General features: G+C 43.4%; 1 protein-coding gene across 1 annotated transcript in view; it reads right to left on the bottom strand.

The window, feature by feature from the left end:
• The window catches only part of ACACA (acetyl-CoA carboxylase alpha), a 288,539-nt gene extending 268,801 nt beyond the window's left edge, over nt 1-19,738 (bottom strand). Inside the window, 1 exon segment of the mRNA XM_010861548.1 lies at nt 19,198-19,738. Coding sequence (XP_010859850.1) covers nt 19,198-19,235 — 38 coding nt within the window. The 5' untranslated portion in view covers nt 19,236-19,738.
• Between the last annotated feature and the right edge of the window lie 6 nt (nt 19,739-19,744).

Here is a 19,744-nt window from a genome sequence, read left to right as displayed (position 1 = left end):
CACTTTCACCAGACCTACTCCCATAATTTACATTTTAAGATAACAGAACTAGCCAGAAGGTTTAATCCAAAAACTGTCCTCAGGCAGGATACAGTATTGTTATATAATCCTAAAGAATGTAGAGCGGAAAAAAAAAGTTTGTCCTTTCTTCCTTCTTGAGAATTCCAGACCCCTCTCTCCTTGGGGACACCTTAGACTTATCAACCTGCCTAGGAAATGACTCTCTCAATCTCATACTCAAACTGAGCCTTGAAGAGATGGAACCAAGCATGGAAGACGCTAGTTGTCAAGGAAGCCCTAGAGATCCTGTGCTTGTGTGCTCAGTCATGTCTGATTCTTTGTGATCCTTTGGATTGTAGCCCACCACGCTCCTCTGTCCATGGGGATTCTCCAGGCAGGAATACTGGAGTGAAAAATAAAAAAAAGAATACTGGAAGAAATACATTTTCTCCTCCAGGGGATCTTCCCGACCCAGGGTTGAACCCGCACTCCCCTGTGTCTCCAGCACTGCAGGCAGATTATTTACCACTGAGCCATCGGGGGAAGCCCAGAGATCCTGCAGGTGCCCTAAAGTTCCATAGAGCATTCTCTGAAAATACGATGGGTGGAAAGGACAGGGCACAGGGGCCGGCATTGGAACAGATGAGCATTGCCCTCCATTGGTGCACAACATCACCTCCAGTTTATCCTGCCATCTGTGGGTCAGTCTAACCAGGAAATAGCGGCGGGGGGGGGAGTGGGGGGGAGGTGGGGTGGGAAGGGGAGAAGAAGCCTGCTCCTTCCCAAGACCACTGGGGAGGATGATCAAAAGCTTTCCATACTTCATGCTTTTGGTTGAGGACTGATGCCTACAGTCATCTCCACCTTCCCAGGCTTATCCACCAGAGAAAGTGCTTTCATCCAGAAACAGGCAATAAAACTTGCAGCAAAGTCTATACTCATTAGCTCTTCTGCCAGAATATAATGTAGGCAACGTGTATAGTGACTTTTCTTTACAGAGATTCACCGATGGAATCAAAATTGTTTACACTGCTCTGGGGACTTGTTTCCCCAGACAAAGAAAGGTCCCTCTGAGGATTTTCTGACTGCCTAATCAGTTACCAATTTTCAATCTCCTATTTTCTTACCACTGGGGATCTTTGACAACCAAAAGATAGGGGAGAGAGAAGAAGGGAAGGGAGAATGCCCAGGCGGACCTTGGGATGTGACCTGTATTCTGCAGATCGCTTCACAGTGGGGCACAATTCTTCCTGTCACCACGACAGGCTTAGCTATAAACTCAACTTGATAAAATGCCATTTCTCTGGGGAGCCAATTACTCCTCTGGAAGTGACTATTACTACCATATTTCCAGTTAGCACAAGTGTTAAGTTGTGTTTTTTTCAAGTCATAGGCTAGACAGGCCTTAAAGTCATTCCATCTTTTTTAAGAATCTGAGTCACCCCAATTTTTTTGTTGTTTTTACTTTTTGGCTATGCTGGGTCTTAGTTGAGGCATGTGGCCTCTTTAGTTGTGGCATGTGGGATCTAGTTCCCTGACTGGGGATCAAGCCTGGGCCCCTTGCATTGGGAATGCAGAGTCAGCCACTAGACCACCAGGGAAATCCCTCAGTACTTTTTGATAGGCCTAATGATGGCAGTTGCTTCGGGTAGAGAAAACACATTCACAGACATCTCCGATTTAACTTTTGCTGCCACTGCTAAAGGACGTTAAGTAAAGAGCTGTATTTCTGCACGACTTTATTCAATGACTTTATTCAATATAAGCACTTAAAATATACAATTGTGTACCTTGGTTTTTCCATTTTTTCATTTGTAAAGGTATACCTGTGATTTTAAAAATCAGTGACCTAGGAATCTTTGGGCCTCTGACAGGCCTGAGCAGGCCACTAGCACCCCTCCTTCTCTGCACCCCTAGGCTAGCCCAGGCGGTTACTAATCAGAGAGGGACATAAGGGGATTCTAGCCCTGTACATTGCCCCCCATCCCAAGTCCTCCTCTTATTTTGGAAACTTCTTAAGCACAGTCCAGTAGTTTCTGATCTAAAGCACTTTTCTTACATCATGCCCCAACCTAGCCATTTTCCAGGACTTCCCTGGTGGTTCAGTGCTTAAGACTCTGAGATGCCACTGTAAGGGGCATGGGTTCAACCCCTGGTTGGGGAACTAAGATCCCACATGCTGCACAGCGTGGTGCCCCAAATAATAAATCTGTTTAAAAGAAAAATCTACAAAACTAGACATTTTCTAAGGAAGAGTTGCTATTAATATATGTAGCTTTTTTCTTGGCCACACCACGAGGATGGGTCCCCAAGCAGGTATGGAACCATGCCCCCTGTGGTGGGAGCGCTGAGTGCTAACCACTGAACCGCCAGCGCACTCCCTGCTCTATGGACTTACGACTAATGGCCGGAAACCCTTCTTTGTTTTGACCTGTTCAGGTCGATGGTCTTATGGTTCCTCCTCCCCTTCCTTCCAGAAACCTCCCGTCTCCGCCCTTCCCCTGCATTCTCAGAGAGGATTCCTTTCCGCGTTCACACCATGGCCATCATGCTTTGTTGGGCCGCTCTTTATCCTTTGATACATACTTCCCAGTTCTTCTGTTTGAAGCCTGTTGTGTTTGTATTAACCTGTTGCTGTTAGTCACTAAGTCCTGTCCGACTCTTCTGCAACTCTAAGCACTGTATCCTGCCAGGCTTCTCTGCCCATGGGATTTCCCAGGGAAGAATACTGGAGTGGGTAGCCATTTCCTTCTCCAGGGGATCTTCTCAACCCAGGGATTGAACATGCATCTCCTGCAATGCCAGGAGGATTCTTTACTACTGACCCACCTGGGAAACCTCATGTTAACTTGTACGTCTCTGTATTACCTGGTAACCAACAAAGCACCATGATCATAGTACACATTCGAAAAAATTGTTGACAATGCCACACCACTAAATGGATAGCTGAGGGTGGCATAAGTGACTTTTTATTAACAGAAGAAAATGAGGTAACCTTTACTTTTACATCAAACTTGCTATTGGTCACCAGGTGGATGCAAACCAATGAGGGCCCAACCTGCAATTGTTGGTTTCACACTTGAATTCATCTCTCTAGACTTACAATCTTTAAAAATATATATATATATTCTTAAAAATATTTATTTTTACTCATTTATTTTGCTGTGCTGGGTCTTAGTTACAGCACACGGGGTCTTTAGTTGTGGCATGTGAACTCTTAGCTTCAGCATGTGGGATCTAATTCCCTGACCAGGGCTTGAACCTGGGTCCCCTGTACTGGGAGCACAGAGTCTTAGTCACCAGAATACCAGAAAAGTTCCTAGACTCACAGTCTTCTATCTCAATGCTCCTTTGTCTCTTTATCTTTCTTTTCCTGCTCCTTCTTCCAACACTTTTCTTTTTCCTTTCCCTTTTTCTGTGTCATCCAATATTAAACATTTCTCTTAATTTGCACTGCTAGGGAATTGGATTCCATGTCTATAGTACATGAGTTTCAGTCTCCAGAAGACTTTTCACGGCTGATCCTCTTTTACCTGCTGTACCTTGGTCTGTACTACCCACTCCAGTATTCTTGCCTGGAGAATTCTATGGACAGAGGAGGCTGGTGAGCTTCAGTCCATGGGGTCACAGAGTTCGACGTGACTGAGCCGCTAACACTTTGACCAAACTCTTATGAATGTGCGCCATCCGGTGGTTAAAGCTGCTAATGTCATCCTCTGAAAAGAGCAGAGGGCATAGATGATCATACAACCTCAGATATGCAAATGATATCACGCTAATGGCAGAAAGTGAAGAGGATCTGAAGAGCCTCTTGATGAGGGTGAAAGAGGGGAGTGAAAAATCTGGCTTAAAACTGAACATTCAAAAAACTAAGATCATAACATCCAGTCCCATCACATCAATGCAAACAGAGGGGGAAAAGCAGAAACAGTGACAGATTTTATTTTCCTGGGCTCCAAAATCACTGCAGACAGTGACTCCAGCCATGAAATTTTGAAAGTCGCTTGCTCCTTGGAAGAAAAGCTATGACAAACTTAGCATGTTAAAAAGCAGAGACATCACTTTGCTGACAAAGAACCATATAGTCAAAGCTATGATTTTTCTAGTAGTCATGTATGAATGTGAGAGTTAGTTCTACCTCCTCCCTAATTTGGAAATCTCAGACTTAAACATTTTTGCCAATGGATGACTGTAGTCTCTTATTATTGCTCCTACGTGCATTTGTCTGCTTAACGGTGAGGTTGAGCATCTTTCTATGTATTTACTTGCCTTCAGGTTTTCTCTTGCTTGCTTATATCCTCTCCTTTTTCTTCTGTTGTGTTGATGTTTTTTTAATTGAGTCATAGAAGTCCTGTATTTCTGGCTGTATTTCGGGATACTAATCCTCTGACTGTGAAACATGGTATAATCAAAAGTATATTCCTAATATAAAACAGCCCTCGAGGCAGAGTTACACATATTAATAAATAAACACCTGTCAGGCTCTGGAGCTCTGGGAGTCCCATTTGGCTCCAAGATTCTGTTTCCATTTTTACTTCTGCATTTAAAAAGCTATTGGTTCGCAGCAACATGGATGGACATAGAGATTGTCATTCTGAGTGAATTAAGTCAGACAGAGAAAGGGAAATATCATAGCACATGACCTCCTTTATATGCAGAATCTAAAAAGAAATGAAACAAATGAACTTATTAACAAACCAGAAACAGGCTCACAGACCTAGAGAACAGACTTACGGTCACCAGGGGGAAGGACGGGAGGAAGGGATAGTTAGGGAGTTTGGGATGAAAGTGTACACATTGCTATATTTAAAATGGATAACCAACAAGAACCTCCTGCATAGCACATGGAACTCTGCTCAATGTGTTAGGTGGCAGCCTGGATGGCAGGGGAGTTTGGGAGAGAATGGATACATGTATATGTATGGCTGAGTCCATTTGCTGTCCACCTGAAACCATCACAACAGTGTTAACCAGCTATACTCCAATATAAAATAAATTTTTTTAATTAAAAAAAATTTTTTTAAGCTACTGATGCTTATGTTTTGAAGTCCCACAAAACTGAGCATATTCCTTGGAAGGACTTCAAGAATTCCCACCTTGAAGGACTCTGCTTTGCCAGCATATCTGTGACAAAATAAGGCAGCTGGGTCGTCAGCCTGCCTCAACTCTATTCAGTTCTTAACAGCAGCCAAAGAAAAGGGCATCTCTCAAAAAACTACTAGTATCTGCCATTGTCTTATTCTGAAATTAAACCAGCTAAGCAATACACAGGTTCAATTCCAGAGTGATTTATTCAGATATTGCTTTCCTAGGCATTTATAACGACTCCATGGTATTGAAAAGAAATGCAACCTGCAGCAATATCTAAACTCCTGGGCCTATTTCACACTAAAAAGCACTGAGCTCCCAGAGTGAGCCATAAAGTACCTTTGCCTAACATTTTTATTTGTCTAAGCATAGAGAAGGTGAACTTTGGCAGAACAGACAGCCTATGTGCCAAAGCAACATGACATTAGAGAATTCTCTCTGGTCTTCTCTCTGTTGTGAAATCACCAGTTTACCCTTTTAGCTCTCTTCTTCCGATCTAAAAGAAAATCACGTTTCTCGTGGCTATACTTCCCATGAAATCACTCCAACGTGCTTGTTCTTCCTAGTGGATTAATTTTAAGCCTTTTACCTCTAACATGAGAGCTTCCCAGGTGGTTCTAGTGGTAAAGCATCCGCCTGCCAATGCAGGAGACGCAAGAGACGCAGGTTCCATCCCTGGGTTGAGAAGATTCCTCGGAGTAGAGAATAGCACCTCACTCCAGTACTCTTCCCTGGAAAATTCCATGGGCAGAGGAGGCTGGCAGGCTACAGCCCATGGGGCCTCAAAGAATCGGGATGACTGAGTGACTGAGCACATCTCTCACTGAAGATAATAATAATAGGTAACACACAATGCAGATCTACTATGTAAGAATAAAAGCTTGTCTTCTGCTAAAGTAACACGAGGGAACAGGTAGGCTAGGGAGCATCTCACGGGTCTGAACCACCACGGCCTTCCCAAGGCCACTCTCACGTGTCTCTTCAACTTTAACACAGGTCCACCCTGCAGCCAGAGTAAGCTATCTTACTTGTGCAAATTAGATCTTGCTGCACTTCAGCTAAAAAACATCTAGGGACTTTCCACTGCTTTCAGGATAAAACTCCAAATCCTTAATACTGTTGACTGCCAATGTTAATCAACTAGGCCACAGTAAGAAAGATTACATTTTAAGACTGTCAAGGCCATCCATTGTCCAGTCTGCCCCCTTGTCCAGTCTCATCTCCCCTCACTCATTCCTTTACTCCAGCTACAGCCACAGTGGACTAGCTGCCTTCTTCCTTCCCTTAGGGTCCCCACTGTCCCCTCTGCCTGGAACACTGTTTCCACTTCCTCATCTCACCTTCCCCTTCTTTACTATTTGCCTATTCAACACCTAGTCAAATTTCAGATATTGGATTGATTGCTCAGTTGCTAAGTCGCATCTGACTCTCTGCAACCCCATGGACTGCAGCATGCCAGGCTTCCCTGTCCTCTACCGTCTCCTGGAGTTTGCTCAAACTCATGTCCATTGAGTCGGTGATACCATCCAACCATCTCATCCTCTGTTTCCCCCTTCTCCTTCTGCCCTCAGTCTTTCCTAGCATCAGGGTCTTTTCCAATGAGTTGGCTCTTCACATCAGGTGGCCAAAGTACTGGATCTTCAGCTTCAGCATCAGTCCTTCCAATGAATATTCAGGGTTGATTTCCTTCAGGATTGACTGGTTGAATCTCCTTGCTGTCCAAGGGACTCTCAAGAGTCTTCTCCAACAGCACAATTCAAAAGCATCAATTCTTCGGTGCTCAGCCTTCTTTATGGTCCAACTCTCACATCCATACATTACCACTGGAAAACCATAGCTTTGACTAGATGGACCTTTGTCAGCAAGGTGATGTCTCTGCTTTTTAATACGCTGTCTAGGTTTGTCATAGCTTTTCTGCCAAGGAGCAAGCATCTTTTAATTTCATGGATTGATAGAATCTCCTTAATAGAGCCCCCCTTGAGACTTCCCTGGTGGTCCAATGGTTAGGACTCGGCGCTTTCACTGTAGTGGCTCATCTTCAATCTCTGGTTGGGGTACTACTTGGCAGAGCCCTGTCAATTTAAATCTTCATTGGTATTTCTCTTGGGTGGCTTATCTCTTATCTATTTCCTTATATTAGGGGGATTCACAAGTTTCGCAATGCAGTCATAAAAAAATATATATAGCCCTCCTTGATCTCCCAAACTCCACCCAGTTCTCCTACTTTCTGCCCCCCCTCCTGCTTTCTGGGGAGCTGTGCAGGCCATAGCTGTGGCATGCAGGATCTTTTCATTGCAGCGTGTGGGATCTAGCTTCCTGACCTGGACTGAACGTGCCCCCTGCATTGGGAGCACAGAGTCTTAGCCACTGAATCACCAGGGAAGTTCCCCATTTCCTTCATGGTATGCATCTGTTTGTAATGATGTATTTCTGTGGCATTTGACTGACACCTCTCTCACAGAAGTAAGCTACACTGAGGACCAAGGCCAGGTCTGTCTTGCTTGCATTTATCTTCTATCCTTAGGCCTAGGGCTGTGTCTAACACTTAGAGGGGCTTAGTAAATATTAATAACTGCCCTTAATGGAAGAAGAGACATATGGGAATTGAATGGTTTCTCTTCCCTGAATCTCTTTATTTCAAGGATCCCAGATACGAGAAATTTAGAACCCAGATCTCCCCTGTGTCCTTCCTTCTATCACCATGAGTCACTAGCCTGGCCTTCATCTCACTTAAACCTCTGAGGTAGCTACAATTACCTGCATTTTATAGAAAACCGATGATCTGAGACTTGCTCAAGGTCACGGAGCGAATAAGTGGAGACAGCTGGGATTCCAATATAAGTCATTGACCTTAATCTCTATGCTCTTAATCACAACACATAAGCCCTGTCGATTTATATCTTCATTGATATTTGTCTTGGGTGGCTGATCTCTTAGCTATTTCCTTATATTAGGGGGACTATTCTTTATGATATGAGTTGCAAACATTCTTTTCCATCTTCTATATACGTGTTGACATTGCTTTAAAGTGTTATGTTGTTCTGCAGAAATTTTGAGTGTTGTGTGGTTAAATTATTAACCTCTCCTTTTATGCCTTCTACATTCTGGGTCATAGTTAGAAAGATTTCCCTTCCCCACAGTAAGGTTATAAAGGAATTTTCTCATATTTTCTTTTACAGTTTTTAATTTTTATTTAAATATGTAATCCATTTGGAGTTTACCCTGGTGTGAGATAAACTGACATTTAGTTTTACCCCAGATGGTTGTCCAGTTGTCTGTGCCATTTATTGAGTAGTCCATCTTTAGCATATACTAATTCCTGTATGTATTTTGGTTTACTTCTGGACTTTCCTCTTCCACTAGTATGGGAGTCTTCATATGCTGGAATAATTGGTACTATTTCTTTTTGTTCCAGTGGGCACATCTTCACATTTATCTTTGACTTCTCTGTGGTACTTGGCATCATTGACTGATCCACTTTGATGTATTCTCAGTGCTATGCTGTTAGATTACTGAGTAGGTGTATAAACATGTATTTAGGGCACTAGCAGATCAAGGGCACTGAAATAAAGACAGCGAGGATGTAATCAAAGAGGTCACCATAGACAAACCAGAACTTTGTTGGACTTCCCTTACATCTATTCTATAGCTTACAATATTTTAAAATATTGTTTACTTATTCATTAGCTGTGCCTGGTCTTAGTTGTGGCATTTGGGATTTTTACCTGTGTCCCGTGGGATCTAGTTCCCTGATCAAACGTGGGCCCCTGCATTGGGAGCATGGAGTCTTAGCCACTGGACCACCAGGGAAGTCCCTAAAGCTTATACATTTTTTTTTTTTTTACAGATTTATTTATTTAGGCCATGTCATGTGGCTTGCAGGATCTGTTTCCTGAGCAGGGACTGAACTCTGGTTCACGGCAGTGAAAGCACTAAGTCCTAACCACTGGGCCGCCAGGGAACTCTCAATAGTTTTAAATTATGTGGGAAGCACAATATTTTCAGTTATTTAGAGCCTATATTGGAGAAGGCAATGGCACCCCACTCCAGTACTCTTGCCTGGAAAATCCCATGGGCGGAGGAGCCTGGTGGGCTGCCGTCTATGGGGTCGCACAGAGTCGGACACGACTGAAGTGACTTAGCAGCAGCAGAGCCTATATGGTCTTTTTAAAATACTTAACTAATTAATTTGACTGGGTTGGGTCTTAGTTGTGTCATGTGGGATCTTTCACTGCAGGGCATGGACTCGATATTTGTGGCTTGGGCTTAGTTGCCCTGAGGCATGTGGGGTCTAAGTTCCCCGACCAGGGATCAAATCCATGTCCCCTTCATTGCAAGGTGGATTCTTAACCACTGGACCACCAGGGAAGTCCCTAGAGCCTAGAGGGTCTTAATGCTCTGCTGACTGCCTCCCACTCCCCATCTTTACTATCACTTCTCTCTCTTCAATCTACTTCTTTTCTAGACTAAGGGCTCTTCCTCTGTGTCTGTCCTGTCATTGTCATTCAAGTTTCTACTCTTCACCTTTCTTTTTCTATTCAATGAGCTCAGACAATCTCATCCTCTCCCATGACTTCAAAATTCCCAGATTTGTGCTGATTTCCTAATCTGTCTCTCTGACCCAGATCTCTCCTTTAGCTTTTTATTTTTAATTTATTTTTGGTTGCACTGAGTTTTCGTTCCTGGGCATGGGTTTTCTCAAGCTGCAGAGAGCGGGGACTACTTGCTAGCTGCAGTTGCAGACTTATTGCAGTGGCTCCTCCCGCTGCGGAGCACAGGATCTAGGCACAAGGGCTTCAGTAGTTGCCGCGAGTGGGCTCTGGAGCACTGGCATAGTAGTTGTGGCACAGAGGCGTAGTTGCTCTGAGGCTTGAGGATTCTTTCCGGATCAGGGATTGAACCCATGTTCCCTGTACTGGGAAACAGATACTTAACCTCTGGATGACCAGGGAAGTCTTCTCTTTTAGCTTTAGAATCTGCCAACTGAACATCACCTGTACAGCCTGCTGCTGCTAAGTCACTTCAGTCCTGTCCGACTCTGTGCGACCCCATAGACGGAAGCCCACCAGGCTCCCCTGTCCCTGGGATTCTCCAGGCAAGAACACTGGAGTGGGTTGCCATTTCCTTCTCCAATGCATAAGAGTGAAAAGTGAAAGTGAAGTTTCTCGGTCGTGTCGGACTCTTTGTGACCCCATGGACTGTAGCCTACCAGGCTCCTCCGTCCATGGGATTTTCCAGGCAAGGGTACTGGAGTGGGGTACCATTGCTGCAAACACCTCAAACTCAAAGTTTACAGAACAAACCTGCCCTTTCCCTCTTTGTGTCTGTTTGCCCTATGGTCCCTCTCTTGGTTAGAAGTGCCATCATCCACCCAGTTACCTGAGTTGGACATTTGAGAATCATCTTTAATCCTACCAACTTACTCCTCCCCACCCCACACTATTACTATTAACAATTACTATTTTAGACACAACACTCGACCGGTAGGATTTTAGTTTCCCAACCAGGGATCAAACTTGGGCCCATGGCAGCTGAGAGCACAAAGACCTAGCCATGGAAGCACCATGGAATTCCCCTCCATTACTTCTTAAACACCTTAAATCCATTTACTTTTCCTCATCCCCATTCCAACCATGTTAGTTCAAGCCCTCATCATCTCTTACTTGGACTTCTGAAATTCCTGGTCTTTCCTTTTGCCACCTTTTAGTCCACATCACTGCCAGAGAGCTAGATCTAAAACCAGATTAGTTATTACCACTCCCCAACTCAAAATACCCTACTGGCTCGCCACAGCCTCTCGAGTAACATCTGAAGCCTGCTCTGGTCTGACCCCTGTGCACCATGCAGCTTCACAGTCAATGGCTCGCCTTTCTTGCTCTCTGTACTCCAATTACACAGACCAAACTGATCGTGCTATCTCATGCTTCTTTGGGTAATTTAATCCGTTTGGAATTTCCTTCCCATTCTTCTCTAAGACTTATCTCATCACTTCCCAGAGACCTACCCCTTAATTCTCCCTAGAATTGGCCGATCTCTTCTCGGAGCCCTCAGTGTACTAGCACATCACTGTTACAGCACATATTACCTTGTATTGTAACTATCTGCTGCCCATCTCTCCACTGGACACCGAGCTTCTTTTCAAGGGCAGAGCCTGTTTTATTACATGTGTGTGTGTGTGTGTGTGTATGTGTATGCTTAGTCGCTCAGTCACTCTTCTGCAACTCCAAGGACTGTGTAGTCTACCAGGCTCCTCTGTCCATGTGATTCTCCAGGCAAGAATACTGGATGGGTTGCCATGTCCTCCTCCAGGGGATCTTTCCCACCCAGGGATCGAACCTGCATCTCTTAAGTCTCCTGCATTGGCAGGTGGGTTCTCTACCACTAGTGCCACCTGGGAGGCCTATATATATATATATATACACACATACACACACACACATATATACACACACATATATATACACATACATATATACACACACATATATACACACATATATACACACACATATATATACACATACATATATACACACATATATATACACACATATATACACACACATATATATACACACATATATATACACACATGTATATATACACACACATATATATAAAATGCTTAAAATTTGTTGGCTAAGACTCTCTTCCTTGAATGGGCATAAGAAAACCAGCTTCAACAGGTTCCAGTTCTTCCATTATTAACTAATCCCTCCCTCTTGAAGGCTGACTTCTCCTTTTGGACGTGTGTACATATTCCATATTTCTAAAGAGCCATTCTATTTTCTAAAAAAAAAAAAACAAAAAACTTGACATATCTCTGCTGGGGTGCACTACCTTCTGAGGTCGTATAAAGTCTAGAGGCTGGTAACAGAAGTCTGAACCTCTACTACGCTGCCTGCTTCCATTCTCTGAGCATCAATTTCTGCACCAGTAAAAATGGGAGTAACAACACCTCCCTTAAGAGATTTTTAAGGACTGAAATGAGAAAGTATATACAAAGAGCCTTGCACTGTGTGTGCGCCAAGTTGTGTCTGACTCTTTATGACCCCACAGACTGTAGCCCATCAGGCGTCTCTGTTCATGGAATTTTCCAGGCAAGAATCCTATTTCCTACTCCAGGGGATCGTCCCGATCCCGAGATTGAACTCGCATCTCTTGGGTCTCCGGCACTGGCAGGCGGCTTCTTTACCACGAGTGCCACCTGAGAAGCCCACGAAGAACCTTGCAAAGTAGCTATTTTTAGTGTCAGGTAGGGAGACAATACTGCTGTGTCATTTTGAAGAGTATGTTTGTGTGTGTATGAGTGCATGATTTAATAGTAAAGTGCTTCAGGGAAAACTGCTGTCCTTGGCATGATTATAGATTCCAGAAAATTAATAAAGTGAGCAAACACTAAATAATGTGTTTCGCTGCATAAAAACAACTGGTTAGACCATTTATGTAAACAGCTTAACATTTAAGGTTTAATTATCATGCAGCACAATAACAATTATATGTATCATTAAATATGCATCAGAGTAACCTTGTGAGTTTTATTTGATTACAGTAGTACTCTATAGAACATTTTTATAGTTAATTGCTTGTAATGCATAAGTCTGTACACTATTTACATCAATTAAATGAGACAGAGCTCCTGAGTGTGTCCTGTATTTGAGGTAAGCCTGATTAGCTATCCTTGATTGCAACTATACACTTGCCCTATGACCTGCAAGATAATGTACACCTTCTTTAGTTTTGTACAGTGAGGAAGATGCTAAAGAAGAAGGCAGTGAGACTTCCTTGGTGGTCCAGTGGTTAAGAATCCACCTGCCAATGCAGGGGTCATGGATTTGATCCCTGGTCCCGGAAGGTTCCACATGCCTCAGGGCAACTGAGCCTGTGCACAGCGACTATGGAGCCTTCACTCTAGAGCCTGAGAGCCACAACTACTCAGCCTAGGTGACACAACCACTGAAGGCCGTGAGCTCTAAGGCTCATGCTCTGCAACCAGAGAAGCCACCACAGTGAGAAGCCCGCACACCGCTACTAGAGAGTAGCCCCTGCTCTCCGCAACTAGAGAAAGCCTATTCAACAACGAAGGCTCAGTGCAGCCAAAATAAATGAATAAAAGGGCTTCCCTGATAGCTCAATTGGTAAAGAATCCACCTGTAATGCAAGAGACCCTGGTTCGATTCCTGGGTGGGGAAGATCTGCTGGAGAAGGGATAGGCTAACCACTTCAGTATTCTTGGGCTTCCCTTGTGGCTCAGCTGGGAAAGAATCTGCCCGCAATGCGAGAGACCTGGGTTCGATCCCTAGGTTGGGAAGATTCCCTGGAGAAAGGAAAGGCTACCCACTCCAGTATTCTGGTTTGACTTAAAAAAGTCAAACTCATTACTCAATTGTTTTAAAAGAAAAAGAAGCATGCAGCAAAAGAAAATTCTGTTTAATTGCTCAGTGTTTAAGAAACCTACAGGTTTCCAGAAGATAGTTCTTGATTCAAATAACAAAAATATTCTAATGCTGACCACTAGCCAACATAGCCTAAAATAACTTCTAAGCAAGTCCCAAGGTCATACTATGGAGCACTTTTGGAATTAAAATTAAAACCACAATTATAATTTATTTGACCCCCACCATGAATTAGGTACTATACATACACCATCATATCCTTATAAGAGTCTTATAAATTAGGTATTATTTTCGTTTTATGTATGAGGAGAAAAGAGGCACAAAAAGGTAATAATTTGCCTAAATGCTTGAAGGTTGTCAAGGGTGGAACAGGATTCAAATTCAGGAAAGGCTTCTTTCCTGAAGCCTTCTTTCAAACTACATACCTTTTCAATCATATTAATTGGTTTCTAACAATTCATGTTTCAAACATGTACTTGTTGGTTGCCAGAGTACAGACTGCCTGTCATCAAATTACACAGAACACTTTAGGAGTCTGTTTGGAAAGCCAAAAGGTGGAGGCCTTGTCCATCAGGCTGAAAGGCATGCAGCTAGGCTGCCTGGTAGGCATTTAAAGTTTTCCAGGTAAACAGGAGTCATTCAGCAATAAGACATTTCTGGTTCACCTAGCTTTTCAGATCCTACCCCAGACCTGCTGTTCCAAGAGACATCCTATGCATTACAGAGATCAAAAAGAAGACAGGGAGGGAACTGCCTGCCAGTCCAATGGTTAGGACTTGGCACTCTCACTGCCAGGGCCCAGGTTCCATCCCTGACAGGAGAACTAAGATCCCACAAGCTACACAGTATAGCCAAAAATTAAAAATGTCAGTGAGGTGAGGAAGCAGCAGAAGAGATGGGTAGCAAAGGGCTAGATTCATGAAAATCAGGCTTAATGGCCCTGGGATTATGAAAATCCTAAAACTTGCTAACTTTTCAGCTTGAATAGCCAGCCAGTTACATTTGGACAGACATGATTTTAATTCTGGCTGTACTACCTAGGAACTGAAGGACTTAGGGTAAGAGGTTTTTACCTCTCTGCACCTCATTTTTACTTATCTGAAGAATGGGTTGTAGTGGGGTCCTTTAGCAGAACTTGTCCCCTTCTTGCTCACCTTTGAGATCTCTGCATGAGTGCTAAGTCACTTCAGTTGTGTCTGACTCTGTGTGACCCTATGGAGTGTAGCCCACCAGGCTCCTCTGTCCATGGGATTCTCCAGGCAAGAATACTGGAGCAGGTTTGCCATGTCCTTCTCCAGAAGATCTTCCCAACCCAGGGATTAAAACCATGTCTCTTATGTCTCCTGCATTGGCAGGCGGGTTCTTTACCACTAGCGCCACCTGGAAACTTTAGGGCATCCTTACTTATGCAGAAGCACCCCAGATACACCACTGTGTAGAGAAACAACAGTATGCAGACCTTACATTTCTTTAAGTAGATTAGCAAAGGTACTTCAATCCTTCCTTGACAGAATGGTCATGGTTGAGGGTGATCAAGTGAGAAGAGCAGTCTAGCAAATGAACCTAAATCAGGGACACGGAGAATACACTGGCGGTGGCGAAGTGGGAGTGGGGAGGAAAAGAATAAGAGTGGGAGTCTGGGATTAGCAGATGCAAATTAGTATATATAGGATGGATAAATAACAAGGTCCTTCTGTATAGCAGAGAGAACTATATTCAATACTCTGATAAAATGTAATAGAAATGAATATGAAAAAAAATGTATTTATGTGTATATATATGTGTAACTGAGTCACTTTGCTGTACAGCAGTAATTAACACAACACTGTAATTCCACCATACTTCAATAAAAGTAAATTAAAAAAAAAAAGGGACCTCCCTGGTGGTCCAATGGTTAAGAATCTGCCTGTCAAGGCAAGGGACACAGGTTCAATCCCTGGTCCTGCAAGATCCCACACGCGACGAAACAACTGAGCCCATGTGCCACAACTATTGAAACCTTTGAGCCCTAGAGCCTGTGCTCCGCAACCACAGAAGTCACTGCACTGAGAAGCCTGTGTACTGCAACGAACAGAAGCCTCCACTCTCTGCAACAGAAAATCCACCCGAAGTAACCAAGACCCAGCACAGCCAAAAATAAATAAATAATTTTAAAATTAATTAATTAAAAAAATAAAAGCGATCTAGGAACCTCCTAGAAGGAATACTAATATTCCCTAACTCCTTTGAGTAGGGTGGCCATCAAAGGAGAAAGCTATGGAGGGACGGAGCCAATGAAAACAAGAGGATCGAAATGCTCCTGAATGGCAGAGGCAGCAACAGAGGTCGAAGAGGCTGGAACAGCCGTGAGCTGGGCCATAGTGGAGTCAGTTTTTTGTTGTTGCTGTTCAGTTGTTAAGTTGCATCCAACTCTTTGTGACCCCATGGACTGCAGCACGCTACGCTCCTAGTGTGTGAACTCAGAAGAGCTGAGCCCTAAGGAGCTGCAATTCCTGGACTCAGGCCTTTGGTGGAGTGGAGCCCTGTCTACTAAGTGCATCACAGAAAACTCCTTGTCTTTAAGAGACCTTGTATTTGGCACAGAGCTCTGCTCCCGGAACTAAATCTCTGGCTAATTTACATTGACTGGCATTATCTGAGTTTAAAGGGAAGGAAGTTGAAATGGGGAAAGCATGGCTAGATTTTTAGATGCTCTGTTCTTATCTATTTGTATACCACACTACAAACAGCCACCTTAGATACAAGAAAAATAAATAAAAGAGGAGATCAAGTTTCTAGGCTTTCGGCACTCAGGACATAGTAACTAGAAATGACTATCATTTTCACAGGGAGGAAGGCTCAGCAACTGCACTTCGGATTCTAACCACTGCGATTAAGTAGTGGGAGAGGAGTTTGGGGCAGATTTTGGACTCAATCAATGGTAGCCACGTTACAGAGCCTGATGGGAGGATGGAATTTTCCTTGTTGGGATTTGAGTTCAAAAGTCAACCTCCTAAAAAAAAAAAAAAAAGTCAACCTCCTTAGTTAGTGAAGAATGGAAGGGCTTGGAGAAGGTGCTATTAGTCTGTCCTGAAGGTCACTCTTTATAAAAATATTAGTTCAACAGGGACTGGTCTTAATATTATTAATGTAACTTTCTGTCTTTAAGAGGACAAGAGTTGTTTTTTTCAGGTTCCTTGACAGACAGTGCTTAGTGAGGGAGCAACAAGGTACTGAGTTGTCTCTCCTAGCACAGGTTAAGCACAGATCACTGGAAGCATGCAAGAGGGATACCCGATCCAGACCTGGGGAGGTCAGAAGAGATGTACCTGAGGAAATGAAGTCTAAGTTGAAGTGAAGGTACCTTAGCAAAGGAAACTTGGAAGTAGTGCCTAGGGGCAAAAGGAGGTGCTTCTACCTGGTGGGAGAATGAAGAGTAAGATGGGGGCAATAATGACAAAGAAAGAGAAAGACATTGGACCCTGAAGGGCCTTCTTCAAAGAGTGACCATATAATTTACTGTACAGAGACACTTCTAAGAGGGAAATGCAACCTCGCTAATTATAGGGGGATAATAGGTATAAACCAGGACTGTTCTGAGTAAATCGGGACTTATCACCCTACTCAGAGGTCATGTTCAGGTGTGTGGCCCTCTGGTGAAAGCATAAACTGGACATCACCTCTTTTTACCTTACACAATCTTTCTTTTGCCTGAGGACTTCATGCATGCCTTTGCTTTTACCTGCTCATTTTGCAAATATTTGTCCAGGAAGTTCTTCCGGGTACTGAGGTTACAAAGAAAACCTACATCCAAAGAAACAGTTCTAATACAGTTAAATCGTTTTAGCCCTGGTCTCTCCTCTTAGCTTCAGACTTATTTATGTCATTCCCATATGCAGGTTGCAAAGCAGATCTGAAACAGAATCTTTCATTTCTCCTCCAAATTTGTGTTCCTCATGTTATAACTGATGCCACTGCAATACTGAAGGCAGAAACTGAGAAAAACACTGCTTTCATCACTGTTATCCTTCCCCTCACTATGCATTTTTAATTTCTCCACATCTTTCTTAAACACAATGGCTAAATTGGGGCTTAGAATTCTAATGAGGGCCTAACATCAATTGAAGAGGAAGGGTAATTTCCAGGTGCTTGAATGCTATGTTTCTAATGAATAGATCCCTGAATCACGTGGGACTGTAACGCTGATGACTCATATCAGTTTGTTGATAGTGATGACGTCCAGATCTGGATACACGCCCTAGCCAGTATCAAAAACTTTCAGTTTAGGAGAAAAAAACATGAAGATAAGTCCTAAAGGTTTGATGCCAGTTTCTGTTAGTGGAGGTGAGTGGTTGTAAAGGCGTAGGTGAAACACCAGTACACTGTTAAAAATGGATGATTGAAAGGGCAATTTTAATGCTTCCACTATCTATTCTCCATACAACTGCTAGTGATTCTTTTTAAAACAAATCTGATAAACAATCCGCCTGCAATGCAGGAGACCTGGATTCAATCCCAGGGTTGGGAAGATCCCCTGGAGAAGGGAAAGGTTACCCACTGCAGTATTCTGGCCTAGAGAATCCCACCGACTGTACAGTCCACGGGGTCGCAAAGGGTCAGACAGGACTGAGCAACTTTCACTTTCACTAATCCAAGGCTGCAATTAAAACAAATCTGATGATTCCTTTGTTCTCAACCCTTCCATGGTATTCTGTCACATTCTAATAAAATCCAAAGTCCAACGTGGCTTACCAGATACATGATCTGGTTTCTGCCTATTTCCCAACTTCTTTCTCTAATATCTAGCTTCTTCTCCAAGATGCCAAGCAATCAGGGCTATTTTAATTGCCATTTCTTTTCTCCCAGAACAGTTTCTCTCTAGAAATACACACAGCTACCTCCCTCATTAATGATTAGATTTCAGCTTATGATGTAGAGGCCTTTTTTGTCTGCCCCATCTAATACAGCATCATCCCATCACTCTTATCCCGTTGTCTTGATTTTTTTAAAAACCTGCCACATTATTGGGCATTAGCTATTACATAGTAATATAGTTTATGTATTGCTTACTGTTAATCTCCCCCATTATTATATGAGGCAGAAACTGATTCACTGCTGAATTCCCAGCATGTACAACAGTGTCTTCTCATTAGATATTTGATTAATGAATGAATAAACAGATTTTCAGGATACAACATATGTAAAACTATTCTATATTTACTGACATTAAGCATAAAAAATATCTAAAAGAGTGTATAGCAAAATGTTAAATTACATGGGGGGAGCTGGTTTTCACATTATTTTTGCTCATGCAAATCTTTTTTTTTTTCAGAACGAACTTGTATTACTCAGATACTAAAAGAAAAAAAAAATGAATAAAGAGGCCACGCTGGCAGAAAGTGTAAATGAATTCTATAAGAGGTTGGGCAAATTTATGAATGAAAGACTTAAACAGATATAGTAGCATAATGGTTAAGCTCAGCAACTGTGTGAATCCCCTTTCATACATGATCTAGCATGTAATCCCAAGTTATTCACAAGGCAGCGTCTAAAGGTTTTAATCTGGAAAATGGGGATGGTAATAATGAGTGTCTACCCCACAAGGTTGTTTCTGAATATTAAATGAGACCATGTTTGCTACCTCCTTTGTACAATACCTGGCATGCAGTAAATACCCAACAAATGGCAGCTATTACAATAATTAGTAGTAGTAACAAGAGATGTTGGGACATACCTAGCCCTCAAGATTGACATCAGAGTGGACCACCACATCCTCTCATCATTGCGCCTCAATCTGGGCCCCTGAAGCCCAAAGAGGGGATGGTTCTTTCCAAAGATGATAATTTCGACGTTCCAGGAGCATCTGAATCAAACGTACCCCGTGTACCCTTAAACCATTCAGGCAGTCTGATTAATCCACGAGCGGCACTGCAAGATACGGCTTCGAGAGGCCACCCCCGCTCGCCGTCCTTGGGCCCAGGCGCTTAGCCTCGATCTCCTTCGAGGCGGTAACAAGGGTGGGAGTGGGAATGTCAGAAAACACAAAAGCGGGGCAGTACTGGCCCGCTCCGGCTCAGCGCACTCTGGAGCGGATAAAACGGCGGCACCAGGCACCGGCCGGTCCGGGGCGACCAGCAACACGCCCTCAGGAAAAAGTAATCACTGGTCCCACTCAAAACTCGGGCAGGCGGCTCAGAGTCCCAGCCTCTCAGGCCTCTCTGCAAGAGGCCGGGGCGGGCGCGCGGCGAGAGCCCCGGACGGGGGCCGAGAGCCCCGAACGG

This window comes from Bison bison, unplaced genomic scaffold, assembly GCF_000754665.1.
Source record: "Bison bison bison isolate TAMUID 2011002044 unplaced genomic scaffold, Bison_UMD1.0 scf7180017864472, whole genome shotgun sequence".
NCBI lineage: Eukaryota > Metazoa > Chordata > Mammalia > Artiodactyla > Bovidae > Bison > Bison bison.
The sequence above is the reverse complement of the archived record's forward strand: the minus strand, read 5'-3'. Positions and strand labels throughout refer to the sequence as shown.